General features: G+C 38.8%; 1 protein-coding gene across 4 annotated transcripts; it reads right to left on the minus strand.

The window, feature by feature from the left end:
• Window positions 1-196: 196 nt before the first annotated feature.
• Window positions 197-12,279, minus strand: znf384b (zinc finger protein 384 b). 4 transcript variants are annotated; one of them, XM_085291694.1, is made up of 11 exons: window positions 12,043-12,279; window positions 9,117-9,172; window positions 8,720-8,787; window positions 8,403-8,631; window positions 7,842-7,955; window positions 4,832-4,986; window positions 4,656-4,747; window positions 3,704-3,928; window positions 2,091-2,258; window positions 1,900-1,978; window positions 197-1,781 (listed from the first exon to the last, which is right to left on the minus strand). In XM_085291694.1, exons 3-11 carry the CDS (start codon window positions 8,783-8,785, stop codon window positions 1,089-1,091), a joined length of 1,821 nt encoding a protein of 606 aa, XP_085147820.1. In that variant the 5' UTR covers window positions 8,786-8,787; window positions 9,117-9,172; window positions 12,043-12,279; the 3' UTR covers window positions 197-1,088. The 4 variants fall into 4 exon arrangements, with proteins under 4 accessions (XP_085147820.1, XP_085147821.1, XP_085147819.1 ...); XM_085291695.1 differs by lacking the exon at window positions 9,117-9,172 and having other exon boundaries at window positions 197-1,478; window positions 1,623-1,781; window positions 12,043-12,277; XM_085291693.1 differs by lacking the exon at window positions 9,117-9,172.
• Window positions 12,280-17,494: the final 5,215 nt, after the last annotated feature.

The following is a 17,494-nucleotide window of genomic DNA, read 5'->3' on the forward strand; positions in this document are numbered from 1 at the left end:
CAGCAAATATACCTGATCCACGGGCATGATTGTCATAAAATAAACAACATAAATGTGTTTATTTATTTTTTAAGAAAAATAAAGACTATGTGAAAGGAATTGGGGGAAAAAGGATAAAAAGTTAAAGTTCCCCCATAAAGCAATTACAGCACATATGAAAATAATTTAAAAGGTAATAAAGTAGAAAAAAATTAAAAAGAAGTAATCACTTAGAGGGTTTTATTTTTATTATAAGCAGAAAAAAATCTCATGAGTCATTATGTCTATGAATAAGTGTTATAAATGTTGTTACTATGGAAGTATAATAGCAGAAGCACATTTGAATAACACTACTTTCAGGACATACATACAAAGCAGTACAACTGGATTACATGAACAGGCTCATCACTCTCTCTCAAAGGTTACGTGAAGGCCTGCAAATCGATTTAAATACATTATGTGTTTTACCATAACCTTTAAGCACGCAATCATACTTTATAAACTGGTAGGATATAACTTTATATATGTGATTGCTATTTTTTCTTTCCAGAAAAAAAGGATCACAAGCATCCGTTGTTATAACTTCGCAGAGTTAATAACGTTGATGTAAAAACTGAAAGTTTCTGTATGAAAGTATAAAAAAATACTTCCGTAGTCAACTACTAATTTCAATAAAAGAAAGTCAATAACTTGAGATGGCCACAGTTGTATCTGTAGGGAAGAGCAGGAGGTGTTAATAGTAAAGTGAAGTATCTCTTAGATGCTTCCTATTATAAAACCATCACTGTGATGGACTGAAACATACTTTATTGCAGCCTTCACATGCACGTCAGACTGGACAGCTAAGCAAACAAATCAAACAAGGCAAGAAAAAAAAGAAGAGATAAAACTTAAAAAAATAAAACTAAAATTATAGTCTTCAGTTTATTGTGTCATGGTATCGTTTCTCCTGTCTGCCTCAAAAAAATCATTCAGGCACAGTCATTTGTTCCAAAGTTTCTGCATCATCTTAGTATTGCTTTAATTTTTCCACTCTTCATCCTCCATCTCTTGTTATTATGAATAAATTTTAGCTTGCCAACCTCCCACTCTCTCTCCTTTCATCTTCTCTAAGAGTTGAGATGCTCCACTTGGATGGTGGATGCTGACACAGTGAGACAGAGGTCCTTGTGGGTACTAATGTCCGCCACACTGACTGACTTGTACTGGATGTCGTTGGCAGACACCGTCTTATATTGATGGAGGTCAAACGGACAGGAGATGGATTCTGTCTGAGGGTAGTTGCTCTGGCTCTGTCCTTGCTGGCCCCTGCCCGCCGCTCCACTCCCAGCTCCTCCAGGTCGGCTCGATGCTCCATCTGCACTCTCTACCCGGCTCTGAGCTCCAGCCTGGCCCTGGGCCTGGCTTTGGTTCTGTTGTGCCGGCTGTGCTGCCATGACTGCTGATGCAGTCAACTGCTCTGGGTTGTGTTTCTCCATGTGTTTCACCAGATACGTCTCCTGAGATGAAGGGAGGATAGGTAGAGGGGAAACAGTGGAGACATGACTACACGGTGTAAAGTAGCTGCCAGGTGTCTGATGCCAGTGAGGCGATTCATAGTGTTGCATGTAGTAATGCTCTTCAGAAATGGACATTTGTCTTACTGAAGTGTAAGTGCGGTTGCAGAGACCACACGAGTAGATCCGGGCATGTTTGACAGTGTGTGTGGACATGTGCACCTCCAGGCTCGCTGCATCTATGTATCCTTTATTGCAGTTCGGGCACTTGTAAGGCTTGTCTTTGTTGTGTTGACGCCGGTGAGACTAGGGGAAAAAATTGTTATTGGTGGGAAAAAAGGCATAACAATACAGTGAAATGTTTTGAGAGTTAGTTAATACCCAAACACTCCATGCATAAGAACAGAACCAAACTCATTCACACCTGTAAATTTGAGAGTTGCGTGAAGGATTTCTCACAGCCTGGGTGACTGCACTTGTATGGCCGATCTCCGGTATGAATCCTGAATAAAACACAAAAACACACACATGTACAAACACGGGCGCCTATCACTTTCAGGGTGACCTAACCTGACCGCAAGGAGATGAGAAACCCTAGACCAGTGGGTGATTTACCTGCTGTGCTGCTGAAGGTGACTCAGCTGTCTGAAGGACTTTTCGCAGTAGGAACAGGTGTAGGGTTTCACTCCGGTGTGGATGCGGATATGTTGGGCCAGGTAACTAGAGTTGGCAAATGACTTGGTACAATGGGGACACTTGTGGGGCTTTGCATCTGTGTGGTTCCTGATGAGAGCAGATAAGATGGTAAAAGAGAGAAATGAAAACAGGACTGTAAGGATAAACTGAAGACAAAAAAAGCCTCATTTTAAGATAATCCTCTTAATTTATCATTTCAGGGAAAAACATCTCACACAAGGAAATTAAAGCTTGCGGCGATGAAGCACAGAGCAATGAAACATTTGGAAATTCTGAAGAAAACACCCCAACAAAATACGCTTTACTGATTACGGCCAGCAGTAATTACAAAATTCACACAAACATCCAACAAATTTAACAATTTTATCTGTCTGGACCAACTCGATTAGATGCTTAAGATTTAAACACAAGAGATTATATTAAAGGGGACCCATTATGTTATGTAATTTTTAGCTAATGCTGAATTTAACATGAGTAGCTTTTCAAGCCTTACAGGTCTGATGCAGCCCCTTGATGCAGCCTCTCAGCTGTCTGAAACAAGTCGTTTTATCTCCTTCTCTCTCCCCTTCAGTCAATTTTCTCCATCAGACAGGAGGTCTGAACAGCAGGTGGGTGGGGAATCTATGCTCCTTGCCAGAGCTGTGTCCCTGAGGTGACCACTTTATGGATATTGACTCTCACTGATATCATACAGAGCTAAGAGTTGAACAAAGTATCTACAACTAAAAGAACAGTCTAAAAGCTGTGTTTTTGCCTCATAGAAATTACCTTACACTCACTTGTTTAATATGAAAATCCAGCATTTTAATGGTATACATATGCCGGAAAATAAAAAAAAGCATAACAGGTCCCCTTTAAAACAATAAAATAATAAATACACGTTTTACAAATGTATCAGTTTATCGTGCTTCCCGAAATGATGGAAAATTGATACGAGCACAGCCCCCCAAAAAGGATAAAACAAACAGGATAACAGAGCATGAAAGCAAAGCATGGCAGAACATCACTATTGAGTGTTGAAGGTGAGAAAAGCACTGACAAAGATATGAACCATCAAATCAATAACACAAAGGGCTGTACAATGGTAAAGAGCAACAATACTGTCAACTTTATTTTTTAGAAGTTTACTTTGAAAGATTTGAAATAGGTATGTGTGTATATGGAAGAAGCAGTGTCGGAAGACATGACAGCACATGCAGACAGAAGAACAGAAGGTGCAGTGCAAAAAGGAGCAAGACCTGCACAAACACAGCAAAGACAGAAACAAAGGCAGGGGGGAAAAAAACAAAAGAAAAAAATTTACGGCCAAAGGCCAGACTTCAAAGGTGTCATCTGAATTTTAATATGCTGAAAAGGTCACTGGATGGAACTGGCAACATGCGAGCCAACATCCACAAGGCAACGTAATATGGTCTGCACTTCACTGTCTTCACCAGGATGGAGAAGAACATAGGAGGGGTCTTAGCAGGACAAGTTAAGAGAACAGGGTATATGGTATGGGTGGGTAATGGGGTTGGGGGGGTCTGTAGTACCGTGAGTGCTGCTGTAAGTGACTGAGCTGCCTGAAAGATTTCTGGCAGTAGGAGCAGGTGTAAGGCTTGGCCCCACTGTGGATGCGGATGTGCTGGGCCAGGTAGCTGGAGTTGGCGAATGACTTGGCGCAGTGAGGACACTTGTGAGGTTTGGCCTCTGTGTGCGACTTGGAGTGGATCTGCATGTCAGACTTACTGAAGAAGGTCGCCGCACACATCCGGCACCTACAGGCGTAGAGACAGAGAAATGGAAGGACGGGATGGAAGTACAAGGAGGAGGAAGAAGAGGGAGATGTACAAGAGGAGGAGAAAAAAAAAAGAGAGAAGATGGGACAGAAGAAGATTAGGAGACAGGGTAATGGAGCAATGACCCACAGAGAGAAATAAGATATCACAGAAAATGAAAAGAAAAAAAAAGAAAAAAAAATCAATGAAGACAAAGGCGGGTTAAATCAAATAAAGACGACACAACCAGACAACACAGTGAAATGTCAAGGGAGAAATCAGTGAAAACTGAGGAGGAAAGGTACACAGGTACTATAAAAAAAGAGGAAGAGAAGGACACAGAAGTGAGATCACAGCTCAAAGAGCATGCTATATAAGGACAAAGGGGAGAGTAGAAGACAGGTTTGTGTCCAGTGTGTGCAGACGGAGAGAGCATCTACAAAGCATGTATTTGTTTTCTCAAATACATTTTTAGTAAAGAATTAAGCATCCATCACAAAGCCGGTGTGTTCAGCCACAACATGCAGTGAAGAGTGTTTGTCTGAGGAGTCGGCGTGTCAGACGCTAATATCCAGCACTGCCAAGGTCATCTACAAAAGCTGAAAATCTCAATGCTAATTTCCAGAAGTGAACAGAGAAACAGATGTATGCATATTTCACAGCCAGAGCAAGAACAAATGGAGATGAGCAGCAAGTATTTAAAAACATTAAACAAATAAATAAATACCTGTATGTTTTCGTGCTATCTTTCGAGGCATGGTCTTCATCTTCATTTGAGAGATCATATGGATCTCTAGCATGATGCTGCAAAGTTGTCACCTATTGATAATAAAATTAAAATTGATTTAATGAGCAGTTCGTTGCATCACGCTTCCTTTTTCACATCTGTAGCTGTTCTCTTACCTGGCCACCTGGCGTCAGATGAGCCAGTATTACAGTTTCATTTCCCGGCATGCCCAGAGGACCAACCCGAGACACTGTGGTCTTCTTCTTTCTCCCTCGTTTGGAGGGCGCTGGCATCACAACCACATGTGGATTCCCGTCCGCTTCTTTTTTGTCTATGAGAAGATCGACAGTCACAGGTTAAGATGATGGAACAGAGTTTTGAAAGCAGAAGATGGAACAAGTTTGTAATAATTCCATCCCATATTTAAATACCATCTACATAATGGTCTGTAGGTGCATTGACATCAAACTGAAAACCAGAAGATGCTGAAGGAAGTCTAATGTGTTTCAGTATAATCGACATGTGAATACATTTGGACAGCATCAGACACATGATCAAAATTGATGTGCTTCTTTTATAAATATGGGCACTTTTCATACTGAAAATCTGTATTTATGTTTGTTTTCTAAAAGCAAAGACACCAATAATTTATTAACAGTTTCAAACAGCATCTATTGTACTGGAAGACATAAATTTACTTAAAAAGACAGAACCATAAGTCACTGACACAGGCTTAGTAATAAAATAATCTGGTTTTGCTACTCATCAGATCACTCTGTGCTTTGTGGACAAGGACACAGATGTGTTCATAGCTCAGAGATGTAATTTACGAACAGCCTGAACAAAGTCTAACTTAGCACTGCAAGAAAGACTCTCAGTCAGGTTTGATCATGTTCCAGGTAATCAAGTCATCATTAAATGCTTCAGACATTTTTGTCTCCTGAGTTTTTAGTGTAAGAATTTTCTTTTATAGTCTCAATAGCTCCATAAGAGAACATATGAATGCCCCCCAAAAGCCAAAATATTTCACAGATGAGGGATTCAGTCAGTGATTAGTCATATTAAACCTGGTTTATGCTCATTATAGTAGCCCTCATGAAAGTGCTAAAAGCACAAACCATGTTAAGTGTTGTTTCAGTGTGTCGTGCACCTGACAACTTTTGTAACCCAGTGTGCACAGCATTGCTGAGAAGCTATGAAGACACAAGAATAAGAATCCTTTATTGTCATTACGTGTTCACACAATGAAACTTCATTTGGTAGCTCAGAAGAGAATGGGCCTTTAGCGCACCCATCGACATACATATATATACTGTACATACATATATACGACTGTGCTGGTCTCAATGATATATACTAAAGCTCAGACATTCTCAGATTACAAAGAAGGAGCTGCAGCAACACCTTCAAAATGAGACTTTCTGGAGAAATCTCTATGAATTCTTAGCTTCTTCTTTCTAATTCTTCTACTCATGTACCAGCACTGATGAAAAGTTGCTGCACCTATTATCTAGGAGAGGACTTCAGCGAGTTCAGTGTAGAGATGGACCGATCCGATATTACGTATCGGTATCGGTCCGATACTGACCTAAATTACTGGATCGGATATCGGAGAAAAATAAAAAATGTAATCCGATCCATTAAATATCACGAAAGCACCTCACAAAACTTGCAACACGCCGTAACTCACCTCAGAACGTTAGCACGTCGAGCAGTATGCATCACGTGATAGAGCGGCTGTGGCATGCGGGACCTGTCGGTGGTCTGGATAGCATGTGGAGCTTCGCTAGCAACCTGGCATTTCATCTCCGACAAAGTTATCCCGAGAGAAGTAAAGCAAGTGTGTAAGTCCATCTCTGAATGTTTGTAAAGCATTCCTGCGTTAAGCTTAACAAGCGATATATGGAGCGACTGCCTCTTCTTGCTGCTACTTCAATCATGAAACTGCTTAACGATCAGCTGATCGGCTTTTCTGTCGGGAGTCCGTCTCTCTTGTTTGCTTTTGGCCCACTTTGCACCAGAAAGAGGAAACCAGCGGCTGAACAACAGCAGAACGTTTAAGCTTGATCAGCTGTTGTTAGAATGTATTTATTATTACTTTCTACTCGAGGATCTTTTTCTACGTAGCTGACGGCAGGTAACTGTGCAGGGGCGGATCTAGCAAAGTTTAGCCAGGGGGGCCGATAGGGCATTAACAGGGAAAAGGGGGCACAAAGACATACTTTTCTTTCTTATTCTCATTTAAAATGTCTAGCTTTTAATAAATAATTATCTGACAGCCAAAGTTTTAATTTGATGCAAAATGAATAGAAGTCCATTACTGTATATAGTAACTATTAAGTCTAATATATATATATATATATATATATACCCTAGTAAGCTATAGTACTTTTTCCTTTGGGAAGGTACCATCTGTGCAGTCTGCAATTTTGTTGAAGAAAGATGTTGAATCTATTTAATATTTCTTGAAAAATAATTGATTTCTGTGCATTTTTTTTTCCACACTGCATCAAATTAAGGTTGATTACGTCGATTAAGCATCATGAGGTGGAGCGTGAGGGGTGGTTCCCTATTTTTTATTTATTTATTTTTATTGTTGCTGGGAGTTGGAACCCTATTAGTTAGGTTGCTTAATATTTACGCTAAGTACTCTTTAAAATACCAGAATAGGGAGGATGGTGTAGGTTTAAGTTTATTAGATTGATCAGTATTGCTGAACTATGAAATATTTTTTTTGGATACAGGTATAACAGAATAGCTTTAGTGTAGTTGTTGTTTTAAACTTGAGTATGAACTTATACAAAATGCAGCAAGATATTTAAAAAACAGTTTTGTTGATTAAAAAACACTATATCGGATTCATATCGGTATCGGCAGATATCCAAATTTATGATATCGGTATCGGTATCGGACATAAAAAAGTGGTATCGTGCCATCTCTAGTTCAGTGCACACTGAAGCGCCAGTAAGTAACGGCCATGGGGCTGCAGCGGCATCACAGTCGACACATACCAAAACCAATAAGGTGACCATAAACCAGGCTTTACACAATACCCTGAGTTCTGAATCGTAGTAAATCTATAACACTGTTTGATCCACCCATATAAGTTTTAATCATTTACATAGTAACAATATTGTACTTAGAAACAAGTTAGCCAGTGTGTGTGTATAATAACATGCTGTTCACCTGAAGAATGGAGTGCTGAAACAATCATGGTTGTTGCTGGATGGCCGGACACAAACGACTGAGAGGAGGTTGGAGAGACTAGAGTTCCCTGAGGAGTCGTGATCACCAGACCAGCTGCAGAGAAAGAGACAAGAGCAGAGATGAGAAATTGTCTAAGATGAGCAGTGTCACTGAGGTTGAGGAATTCAATTTACAGCTTCAAGAACATGTTGCCAAAGGCATTTTTTTAAACTATAATCTACATCTCCAAGTGTAACAATAGCACTACAAAGCAGAATGTTTGTAATACAGCGCTAAAGTTGTCTCAGTTGAGGAAAACCTTGAATTAATTGTTCATTTTACTCCCATTTTCTCTATTTACAAAGTTTGTTCTCATAACCTAAATAATTTAACACACTGCTGTTACATTATACTTCAAAAACTGAGGGTATGGGATCTAAATACGGCCTTAATATTTGGTGTTTCAGTGTTTTTAACTCAATCCCCAAATATGTTAAGTCTTTCAACCTCAAAACTGAGAAAGAGACGCTTAAAGGTTTCTAAACACAGAAACAAGCCCACCTGCTGTCATGATGCCTGTGGAGGGGACAGGCAACACTGTGATGTTCTGGGTGCTGTGCGGAGGGTGGAGGTGCGCCGCACTACCAGCCTGGCCTCCTCCATCTGTCTTGGCCCCAGGCGTGGGGATGGTGAGAAGAGTCGTCTGGTAGTGAGATGCAGGGGAAGCAGAGAAGGAAGCGCTTTTTTCCTGTTGCTCTTTTACTTTGTTTAGGAACATGGCATTCTCAATCTGTCAGGAGAAAGGAGATTTTTCTTTGACGGAAACATTCTCTCCCCGTCATCAACTGATTGAACAGTAAATTATTTTGTAGCCTAACCTGTCCGGGCATAGTCGGGACTGGGGACCAGAAATATGATGAATTAAAATGAGAGTCTTCCATCATTTCTGCAACGACACAAAAGCAGCAAGATTTAAAAACTTTCCATCACAGCTGGCCAACACTAGAATGTATTATTATTTATTAAAATGAGCTAAATGTATCTTATATATAAAACATAAAGTCTAACTTTAGAGTTGATTTGGAAGCTGACATTTGTAATAATGGTACATGCATTGTGCCATATGACATTTAGTCTAACATTAAAACACTCAAAGTAGGAGGGAGGACCCATCGATAAAACTATTTTAACAGAAAATTAATTTTTTTAGCTTTACGATTCACTGGATAGCTTATTAATAAAAAAAAAAAAAGCATTGGTTTGAGTTAGGTGTACCTAATGAAGTGGCAGTGGAGCCTGTTTCCCCTCACAGCTGCTTGTGTACATTAGGACTAAAAAAAAAAGAGAAGACATTTCTACTAGAGTAATTAAAAATTGTAGTGAAAATGCTCATGCAGTGTGTTTCTATGTCTAATGAGAAAGACCTTAATGAAATGTTTCCCACACCAAAGAGCATGTACTACATTATTCTCCTGCAGATCAATGACAAGACAAATACCAGATCAATGCATTACTGTTTTAAGGGCTCACCCACTACAAGGATTTACAAAAATTAGTAATGGTTTGTCAACCCTCTCAGTTCATTTGTGCACCTTATTCCTAAAATATGACATGGCTTCCTGAGTGCTGACTGCACACTGCAGAGCACCAATTAATTTAAGAACATACACCTTGTTAGCAAAACCAAGAGAAATAATGAAAACCACAAATCTGAATCTTGACATTCTTCGAGATGGGGATCAGGTAATAAGGTTGGACCTAAAGAGCCTCGCCATATCAGTCGCTTCACCGTAGGGGCGGGTGTAAAGCAGACAAAGTGTGTTGACGCAGCACATGTTGTTGTGACATGTTTTAGAATAAAAAGCAAAGACTGTTTCACTTCTAACCTCAGTGTACCAACAAGCCAAACCAGGACATTGAAACTAAAGTAGAGAAATGAAATTCATGTAATTCTGGCTGCTAAAAGCAAAACAAAACAATCCTCCAAAAATCAATAGGAGGCGAAATTATTTTAAAGAAACTCACAGCAAATGACTGCAAAGAGTCTGAGGGGTTGTTTAACGGCACGATGGAGGTTCTAACACTGTGGTGACACTTTTTGTTTGTTTGTTTGTTTTATTCTCACCTGTAACCAGGTTTGATTCACTTGTCCTGTGTGAAGCACTGTGGTTACTTTAACTATGCCGATATGGCCCCAGGGTCAAAATCAGCCCTGAATGAGGCCAATGTGAAGTTTATAACTTACACTTCTGCTTTTTTTCCTTTGTGATACGAAATATTTAGACTGTAAGAAAACCTGGTTGACAGGGTGTTTTCCAGTTCAAGAAAGAAAAAAAAACAGTTAAGAGCTTTGTATATTACTGAGTAGAAATACATGCACTCCCACTGTTTGTTTTCTTTTGGCTCTGGCAAAAACTTTTGTGGGCACTAAATAAAAGACCCAGTTAATCAAATTACTAGACACTAACTCCCCAGTGTGAGGGTGGAGGTTTTTTTAAAGGGTCCCTGAAGGTGTGGGTCTCTTGGGGAAGCACTAGGCTCATTCCTGTGACGTGTTATTGCTACAGATACAGTTTAAAAGGGAAAAGTAGAAAGGGGGAGAAAGATTCTGTTTTTCTTAATTAATGAGATAATTATGTCGCAGAAGAAAATGTGCTGTTGCTCAGACTAAAAATCCCAAAAGAGTCTCTGTTGATTTAAAAGTTTCACTTCATAAGCATTAATGTTTAATTAAGCTTCATTTAATACAATTTTCTTTAGGTTCAGGTCTGAACCAATGCGAGATACTGCTGTCTATGAGTAATATAGATGGTACTGTAATACACTGTTTATCAGCTTGATATAAGATAAGATAAGATAGAACTTTATTAATCCCTCGGGTGGGTTCCTCTGGGAAATTCGATATTACATTGTTTCTCCAGGATCTTTAACATATAAGACAATCCATGAACATGTGGGTATCACCCAATTTTTCTAACTTAAAAGAAAACAGAATTGTACCGCATCACTGTTTTCATGAAGTTTAATATTACAGAGGCTATACTGGGGGGATTTTAAGAGATGTCAATAATTCAGAAACTACTTTTTTTGTCAGATTAATGTAATAGATTTTTGAGATAGTTGGTACATTTATATGATAAGAAAAGCAAAACTAGCATGTTGGTCTCATGGATGAGTCGTTAGAGATATTTCAATTAGCTTTTACTTTTGTCTTAATTGTTTGTTGTCTTATTGTTCATTAATTTCCATATTAAGTTTGCTGGTTACATTTTAGTTTCTTTTGTTGGAAAATGTTTAGTAATGTTTTGATCTATTAGAATACAAGAGATGTTTGTACAAGGGAGAATTTTAGAAGCTCAGATCAATAAAAACACTCGACTAAACGTGTGCACAGATATCCCACATACTGAATGTGTTCACAATTAAAACGTATCAGAAAAGACTAAAAGTGAAGACTTGTAACTTATATTTCCTATTGCACTCAGATTATTAAGGAATATATGAAATACTGTTTAGTTTAGTTTTTCTTTTTTGTTTTGTTGAGAATTTGTGTTACTTTTTATTATTTCCGTGTAACTAACATGTATTGTCACACCCACTTTTAGTTTTTAGTTTGGTTGCCTATTACAGCCTTGTCTGGGTGCAAGTGTTTGGCTCCATACAGCTGTAATTCCATAACTGCAGCTCTGATTAAGCGTCCAGATGTGTTAAAAAGCACTATTAAATAATATGAGGTTAAACTTTCCTGCCCGCTTTCCTATATGTCAGTATTTAGCGGCATTAAAGGGGATCCACATCCAGCTACTTAGCTTTAAGTTTGCTCTGCGGAATAAAGTAGACCTAAAAGAACTACAAAAACATGAACTTTCATAAAACGCCACATATCGGAACAATGTAAGGCGCATATCTACAGCAGGTCTCCATTTGGCCTCCGTGCATCCTGCAGTTATTCAGGCCCGACGTGCTGATTAACATACATTTAGCAGACACACAGTGTGAGCCTGTGCTGCCTTCCCGCTCGGGAAAAAATAAACGCAAAGCAATGAAAAAAACCAAAAGCATAAAAAAAACTGAAGCGAAGAAAAAAAAATAGACCATCCTCACAGACTTCCGGCTGTGGGGACGGGTGGAGAGGCGGCAGCAGAGTCGACCGAATCTATCAAAATTTACTACCGACTGCGTGGAGAAGAGTGGCGTTTACCGGAGCTGACGACTCCGCTTTCCTCCGCGAAGCTCCAGCAGGCCGGGATAGTTTGGACACAGTTTCCAAATCTGTCCAAATTCCAGTGAATCTGTGAAGTTTCCCCCCCTCCTCCTCTTTTTTTTTCTCTCGCTCTCTTTTTTTTTCGTTTTTTTCCCTCCGGTGAGCCAGTCGCTTCGTCTGAGCTTCACTTCCTCCTGATAAGGTTGTCAGACAAAAGAAGCGTGTGCAGTTACGTCACTTCCGCTTTCTGTCAGGCAGTTAATTTAAAAAATCTAAAAAGTCCGCGATCAGCTGGTCGTGTTTTTTTTGAGTGGTAGTAGTGGTAGCAGTAAAATAAACAAATAAATAATTATTTCACTGTATCGCATGCCAGCTTTTACTTACCAAGTGAATAAGTCCCCAGTGGTGCGTTTACTTGTGGTCAGAAATATAAATTAAGTCAGTACTGTCAGGGGTGTCCAACACTCGGCCCGCGGGCCAGAACCGGTCTGCCCAATTAATGTTTTTGGGGTTTTTTGTGAGGCACTAGACTCAAATGACTTTGTTCCATTATTAAACAATATACACACATGATTACTTTACTTTGTCACTCTTCCTGGGGACCAGAACCGGTGTCATGCAAAAAGGGATCTCCTGACAAAAAGTAATTTCTGGTATTTAAACTGTTGTAAATGAGTTGTTGGCCTATAATCTGTCAAACATATCTCTCATGAATGATATCAACTCCTTTTGAGCCAGACGGAACATGAGAGATGACAAAGAGACATTCATTTATCCTTGTGTATCCAGGTAAGAGTCGCTGACATAAAAAAAAAGGCAATTTTCAGGAGAGATCTGGCCAAGACAGCAGCAGCAAACATTTAAATAGCTATATTATCACTGTCCATATCGGCAAAACTTTTTGTTCCCAAAAGGTTATTTTTAAAGGTAATATTCCCTAAAATTATTCTTCCAAATTATTACCTTTCTGAAATATTTATCAATAACATTGCTATAACATTGCTAGTGGCACTTAAAACCCCCACATTTAATCATTTGTTTTTATTAATTTCTGTCTCTCTTTCAAAGTGTGTCTTTTGTTCACTCCCAATCGATCGAGGCAGACGGGTGCACCTCCCTGAGCCTGGTCATGCTATAGATTTCTTCCTGTTAAAAGAGAGTTTTTCCTTCCCACTTTCACAAAGTGCGTGTTTAAAGGGCATCATCTGATTGTTGAGGTTTTCTCTGTATTATTTTAGGGTCTTTATCCAACAATATAAAGCCCCCTGAGATGACTGCTGATATGATTTGAAGATACATAAATAAAACGGAATTGAATTGAAATGTTACCAGAGGGATGTTTCATTAGTAAAAGGTTTATAAACATGTTTTTAAAATGAACCAACTGAGTTTTTTTGGAAAGAGGTCTGGTACACCTGGATGCTCTCTCAGTATTAAGAGAGCTTTAAAGAAATCTGTGGTCATTCAAGCAATCTTGACAGCGCAGTTTTGATAAACGGTTATTGGAGGAATCTCATGGAAGCACTGATTTATCAGGGGTTTTTTTAAAATTATTTTTTAGATAATAACACAAATTTTCAACTGAGCTCTGAAACAAAAAAAAAAGAAGAAAAGAAAATACAGCAGTTGAAACAAGCTTCCATAAATCTCTTCAAGAGGGTGAACCGGCACTGTGTGTATTTACACTTTGATTCACTTTTTTAGATCATTTGTTCAGTTTTACCAGTGCATACAGCAACGTTTACAGTGATCCCTTTATGAGTTGTGTTAATTTCACGACACAGTCCAAAATACATAAATTCAAAAATAAAGAAAATATATCCCACATATATATCTTTTGATGATTCCTAGGTTTTTGAAGACAGAATTTTAACAGTAATAATAATAATAATTATTATTATTATAATTCTATATATACATATAAACTCAAAACTGTTACTCCCCAGTGGCACTGGTGAGAAACCCCACAAAGCTCCCTGAGGCTCCTGTACCTTTAAAAGTACAGACTGCCTGTGTATTGCAGGGCTAACAGAGATGGAAAGATGGTGATTCACTCTCCCATTCAAGGCCAATTTAGAATTACTAATTAACCTGGAGAGAACCCACATAGGTAACAGACTGATCATGCAAGTGCCAAGATCCCAGCAGACCAGCAGGTTTGAGCTTCTTGCCGTGAAGCAAGAAGCGCAAACCTATAACCATGTGCACTACTGTGTAGCTACTTTTGGCTACGCCTTTATCCACAAAGGATGCCCACAGCAGGTAGCTCCACATGTTTGATTTGGCAGATTATTTTTTACACTGAATGCCTTTCCATACAAAAACTCAAAGATATTTGTGTCTCTGTGTCTCCTGGATTGAAACCAGGAATGTTTCACTCATTAGACAAATATGTAAGCAACGATATGGAGCTGTCTGTGTATATACAATATATTCCTAGAATAACAAAAAACATGGTTATCTGTGCACCAAAAGTGGTCAGGGCTCATTAACTAAGGACCATGAATGCAATCACCAGATGAAATCTAACCAGCACTTTCCAAGAGTTTAAGACTGAACGGCTATAATCTGTTGTCCCAACGCATCCTCAAAATATCACGGGGAAATGTCTTCGGGAAATATACAAAATCTGTCACTTCAAGCCTCTGTAACATCCTGAAAACAGCTTAAAATATTGCATTGACATTTGTTTTTTAAAATTTACTGTTACCGTGCAACACCGGGTAAGATTCCCTATAAATAAAATTATACCCCAGTTAGCAGTGAACGATGCCAAATGTTCTTCTCTAAAACATTCCAACAGGCATAATTACAACCTGTAGGTGGAAAAATAGTCAGCAAAGTTCAAAGAGCATTTGGTTCAGTAGTAAATAATTGTGTAAGTAATTCTTAATCATGCAGACAGGAACATGTTATCTCAGAGAAAATTAGTATATTGCATACCGGTTTTATAATTTGATTAGTTTGGCTTATAAATAAATTCAAATGTTTAGCGGGGCTAAAATAACATTCATAAATGTCTTGTTTTGTCCAATTAATATTTCCATAAAATCTGACCGATACTGCTCTTTTTGGCAATTTTAATGATTAAACAGGCTTCACTGCGTTTCAGACAATAAATAGAGCAAGAAATAGAAACACTCACAGTATTTACTTGAAAAAAGCCTTATCCAGTCGTAGCCAACAGTTTTGAGAATGACACAAATATTAGTTTTCACAAAGTTTGCTGCTTGAGTGTTTTTAGATCTCTGGCATGTTGTCAATCAACTTCTGGGCCAAATCCTAACAGATGGCAACCCATTCTTTCATAAGAATCAATGCTTGCATAATCAGTGCTTGGAGTTTGTCAGAATTAGTGGGTTTTTGTTTGTCCACCTGCCTCTTCAGGATTGGCCACAAGTTCCCAATTGGACTGAGGTCTGGGAAGTTCCCTGGCCATGGACCCAAGATGATTTGTTCCCCGAGCTACTTAGGTATCACTTTGGCCTTATGGCATGGTGATCCATCATGCTGGAAAAGGCATTGTTCTTCATCAAACTGTTCTTGGATGGTTGGAAGAAGTTGCTTTCAGAGGATGTTTGGCTGTTTTTTGGCAAAATTGTGAGTGAGCCCACTGCCTTGGATGAGAAGCAGCCCCACAAATGAATGGTCTCAGGATGCTTTACTGTTGGCATGAGACAGGACTGATGGTAGTGCTCACCTTTTCTTCTCTGGACAGTCCTTTTTCCAGATGCCCCAAACAATCAGAAAGGGGCTTCATCAGAGAAAATGACTTTACCCCAGTCCTCAGCAGTCCACTCGCTGTACTTTTTGCAGAATATCAATTCGTCCCTGATGGCTTTTTCTGAGAAAAGTGGCTTCTTTGCTTCCCTTCTTGACACCAGGCCGTCTTCCAAAAGTCTTCGCCTCACTATGCGTGCAGATGGACTCCTACTATTCCTGAGCAAGCTCTGCACTGGTGGCACTCTGATACCGCAGCTGAATCATCTTTAGGAGACCATCCTGGCGCTTGCTGGACTTTCTTGGGGGCCCTGAAGCCTACTTCACAATAATTGAACCTCTTTCCTTGAAGTTCTTGATGATCTGATAAATGGTTGATTTAGGTGCAGTCTTAGTAGTAACAACATCCTTGCCTGTGAAGCCCTTTTTATGCAACGCAATGATGGCTACATGTGTTTCCTTGCAGGTAACCATGTTTAATAGGAAGAACAACGATTTCAAGCATCACCCTCCTTTTAATGCATCCAGTCTGCTATTCTAACTCAGTCAGCATAACATAATGATCTCCAGCCTTGTGCTCGTCAACATTCTCACCTGAGTTGATGAGAAATTTTTTGAAATGATCTCAGCAGGTCCTTTTATGGCATGAAATGCTGAATGATGAAATGCAGCGGAAATTGAATTTTTGAGATTAAGTTCATTTTCATGGCAAAGAAGGATTTCGCAGTTCATCTGATCACTCTTCATAACATTCTAGAGTATATGGAAATTGCTATTATAAAAACTGAAGCAGCAAACTTTGTGAAAACCAGTATTTGTGTCATTCTCAAAACCTATGGCGACGACTGTACTGTTAGACTTTGGTGAATATTAGAACTTTTAATGAGTATGTGTCAGCTGTTGCTCTGTAAAATAGAAATAAATAAAACTGTTTTTAGAAACAGCCTTCAATTTTTAGTTCAAATTATTTTTCATTAAAGTCCCAGCGTTATGGCTTTAAAAGTTAACTTCCAAACTAACTTGTTGTCTTTTTCTAAATACCCATTTGTTCACTTAATGTTTCCCCCTTAACTTAATCTCTTACTTTAGCCATTTTATGTTGCAAATATTTTAATGAATCATCTGCACTTGACCTCCTCCAGCTCTCAGTGGATACTGCAGAGGTCCATGCAGCAGGGGTCCAAATTGGACTAGACATACCATCTTACTTGGTCCAACTTGGACAGGCCCAGTGGCCCATAATGGTTATGGGCTACTGGGCCTCTGGATTACTAATTTGCCCCACTGGCCCCTATTTCTGTTTTAGGTCTGTGGGATTTGGAGGCAAAAAAGAACCAGGAAGACTATAATTTGCCAGCTTCTGCAGGCCAACCAATGCCACCTGTTATCATTGTGCTCATTAAGACATTGCAGCTCACTGTAATAATACGAGAACAGTAAAGATCCTGACAATGTTTCAAGAACTTTCATAGCTTTTGGATAAATCCATACAAATCTTCAAAATTTAATGATTTTAAAAAAGTGAATATCTGGTAACACCTATCTATCTATCTATCTATCTATCTATCTATCTATCTATCTATCTATCTATCTATCTATCTATCTATCTATCTATCTATCTATCTATACATACATACATACATACATACATACATACATACATACATACATACATACATATATATATATATATATATATATATATATATATATATATATATATATATAT

This window comes from Mchenga conophoros, linkage group LG11 (assembly GCF_057382185.1).
Source record: "Mchenga conophoros isolate Kocher_MC1m ecotype Shallow Benthic linkage group LG11, M_conophoros_male_GT1.1, whole genome shotgun sequence".
Lineage (NCBI taxonomy): Eukaryota > Metazoa > Chordata > Actinopteri > Cichliformes > Cichlidae > Mchenga > Mchenga conophoros.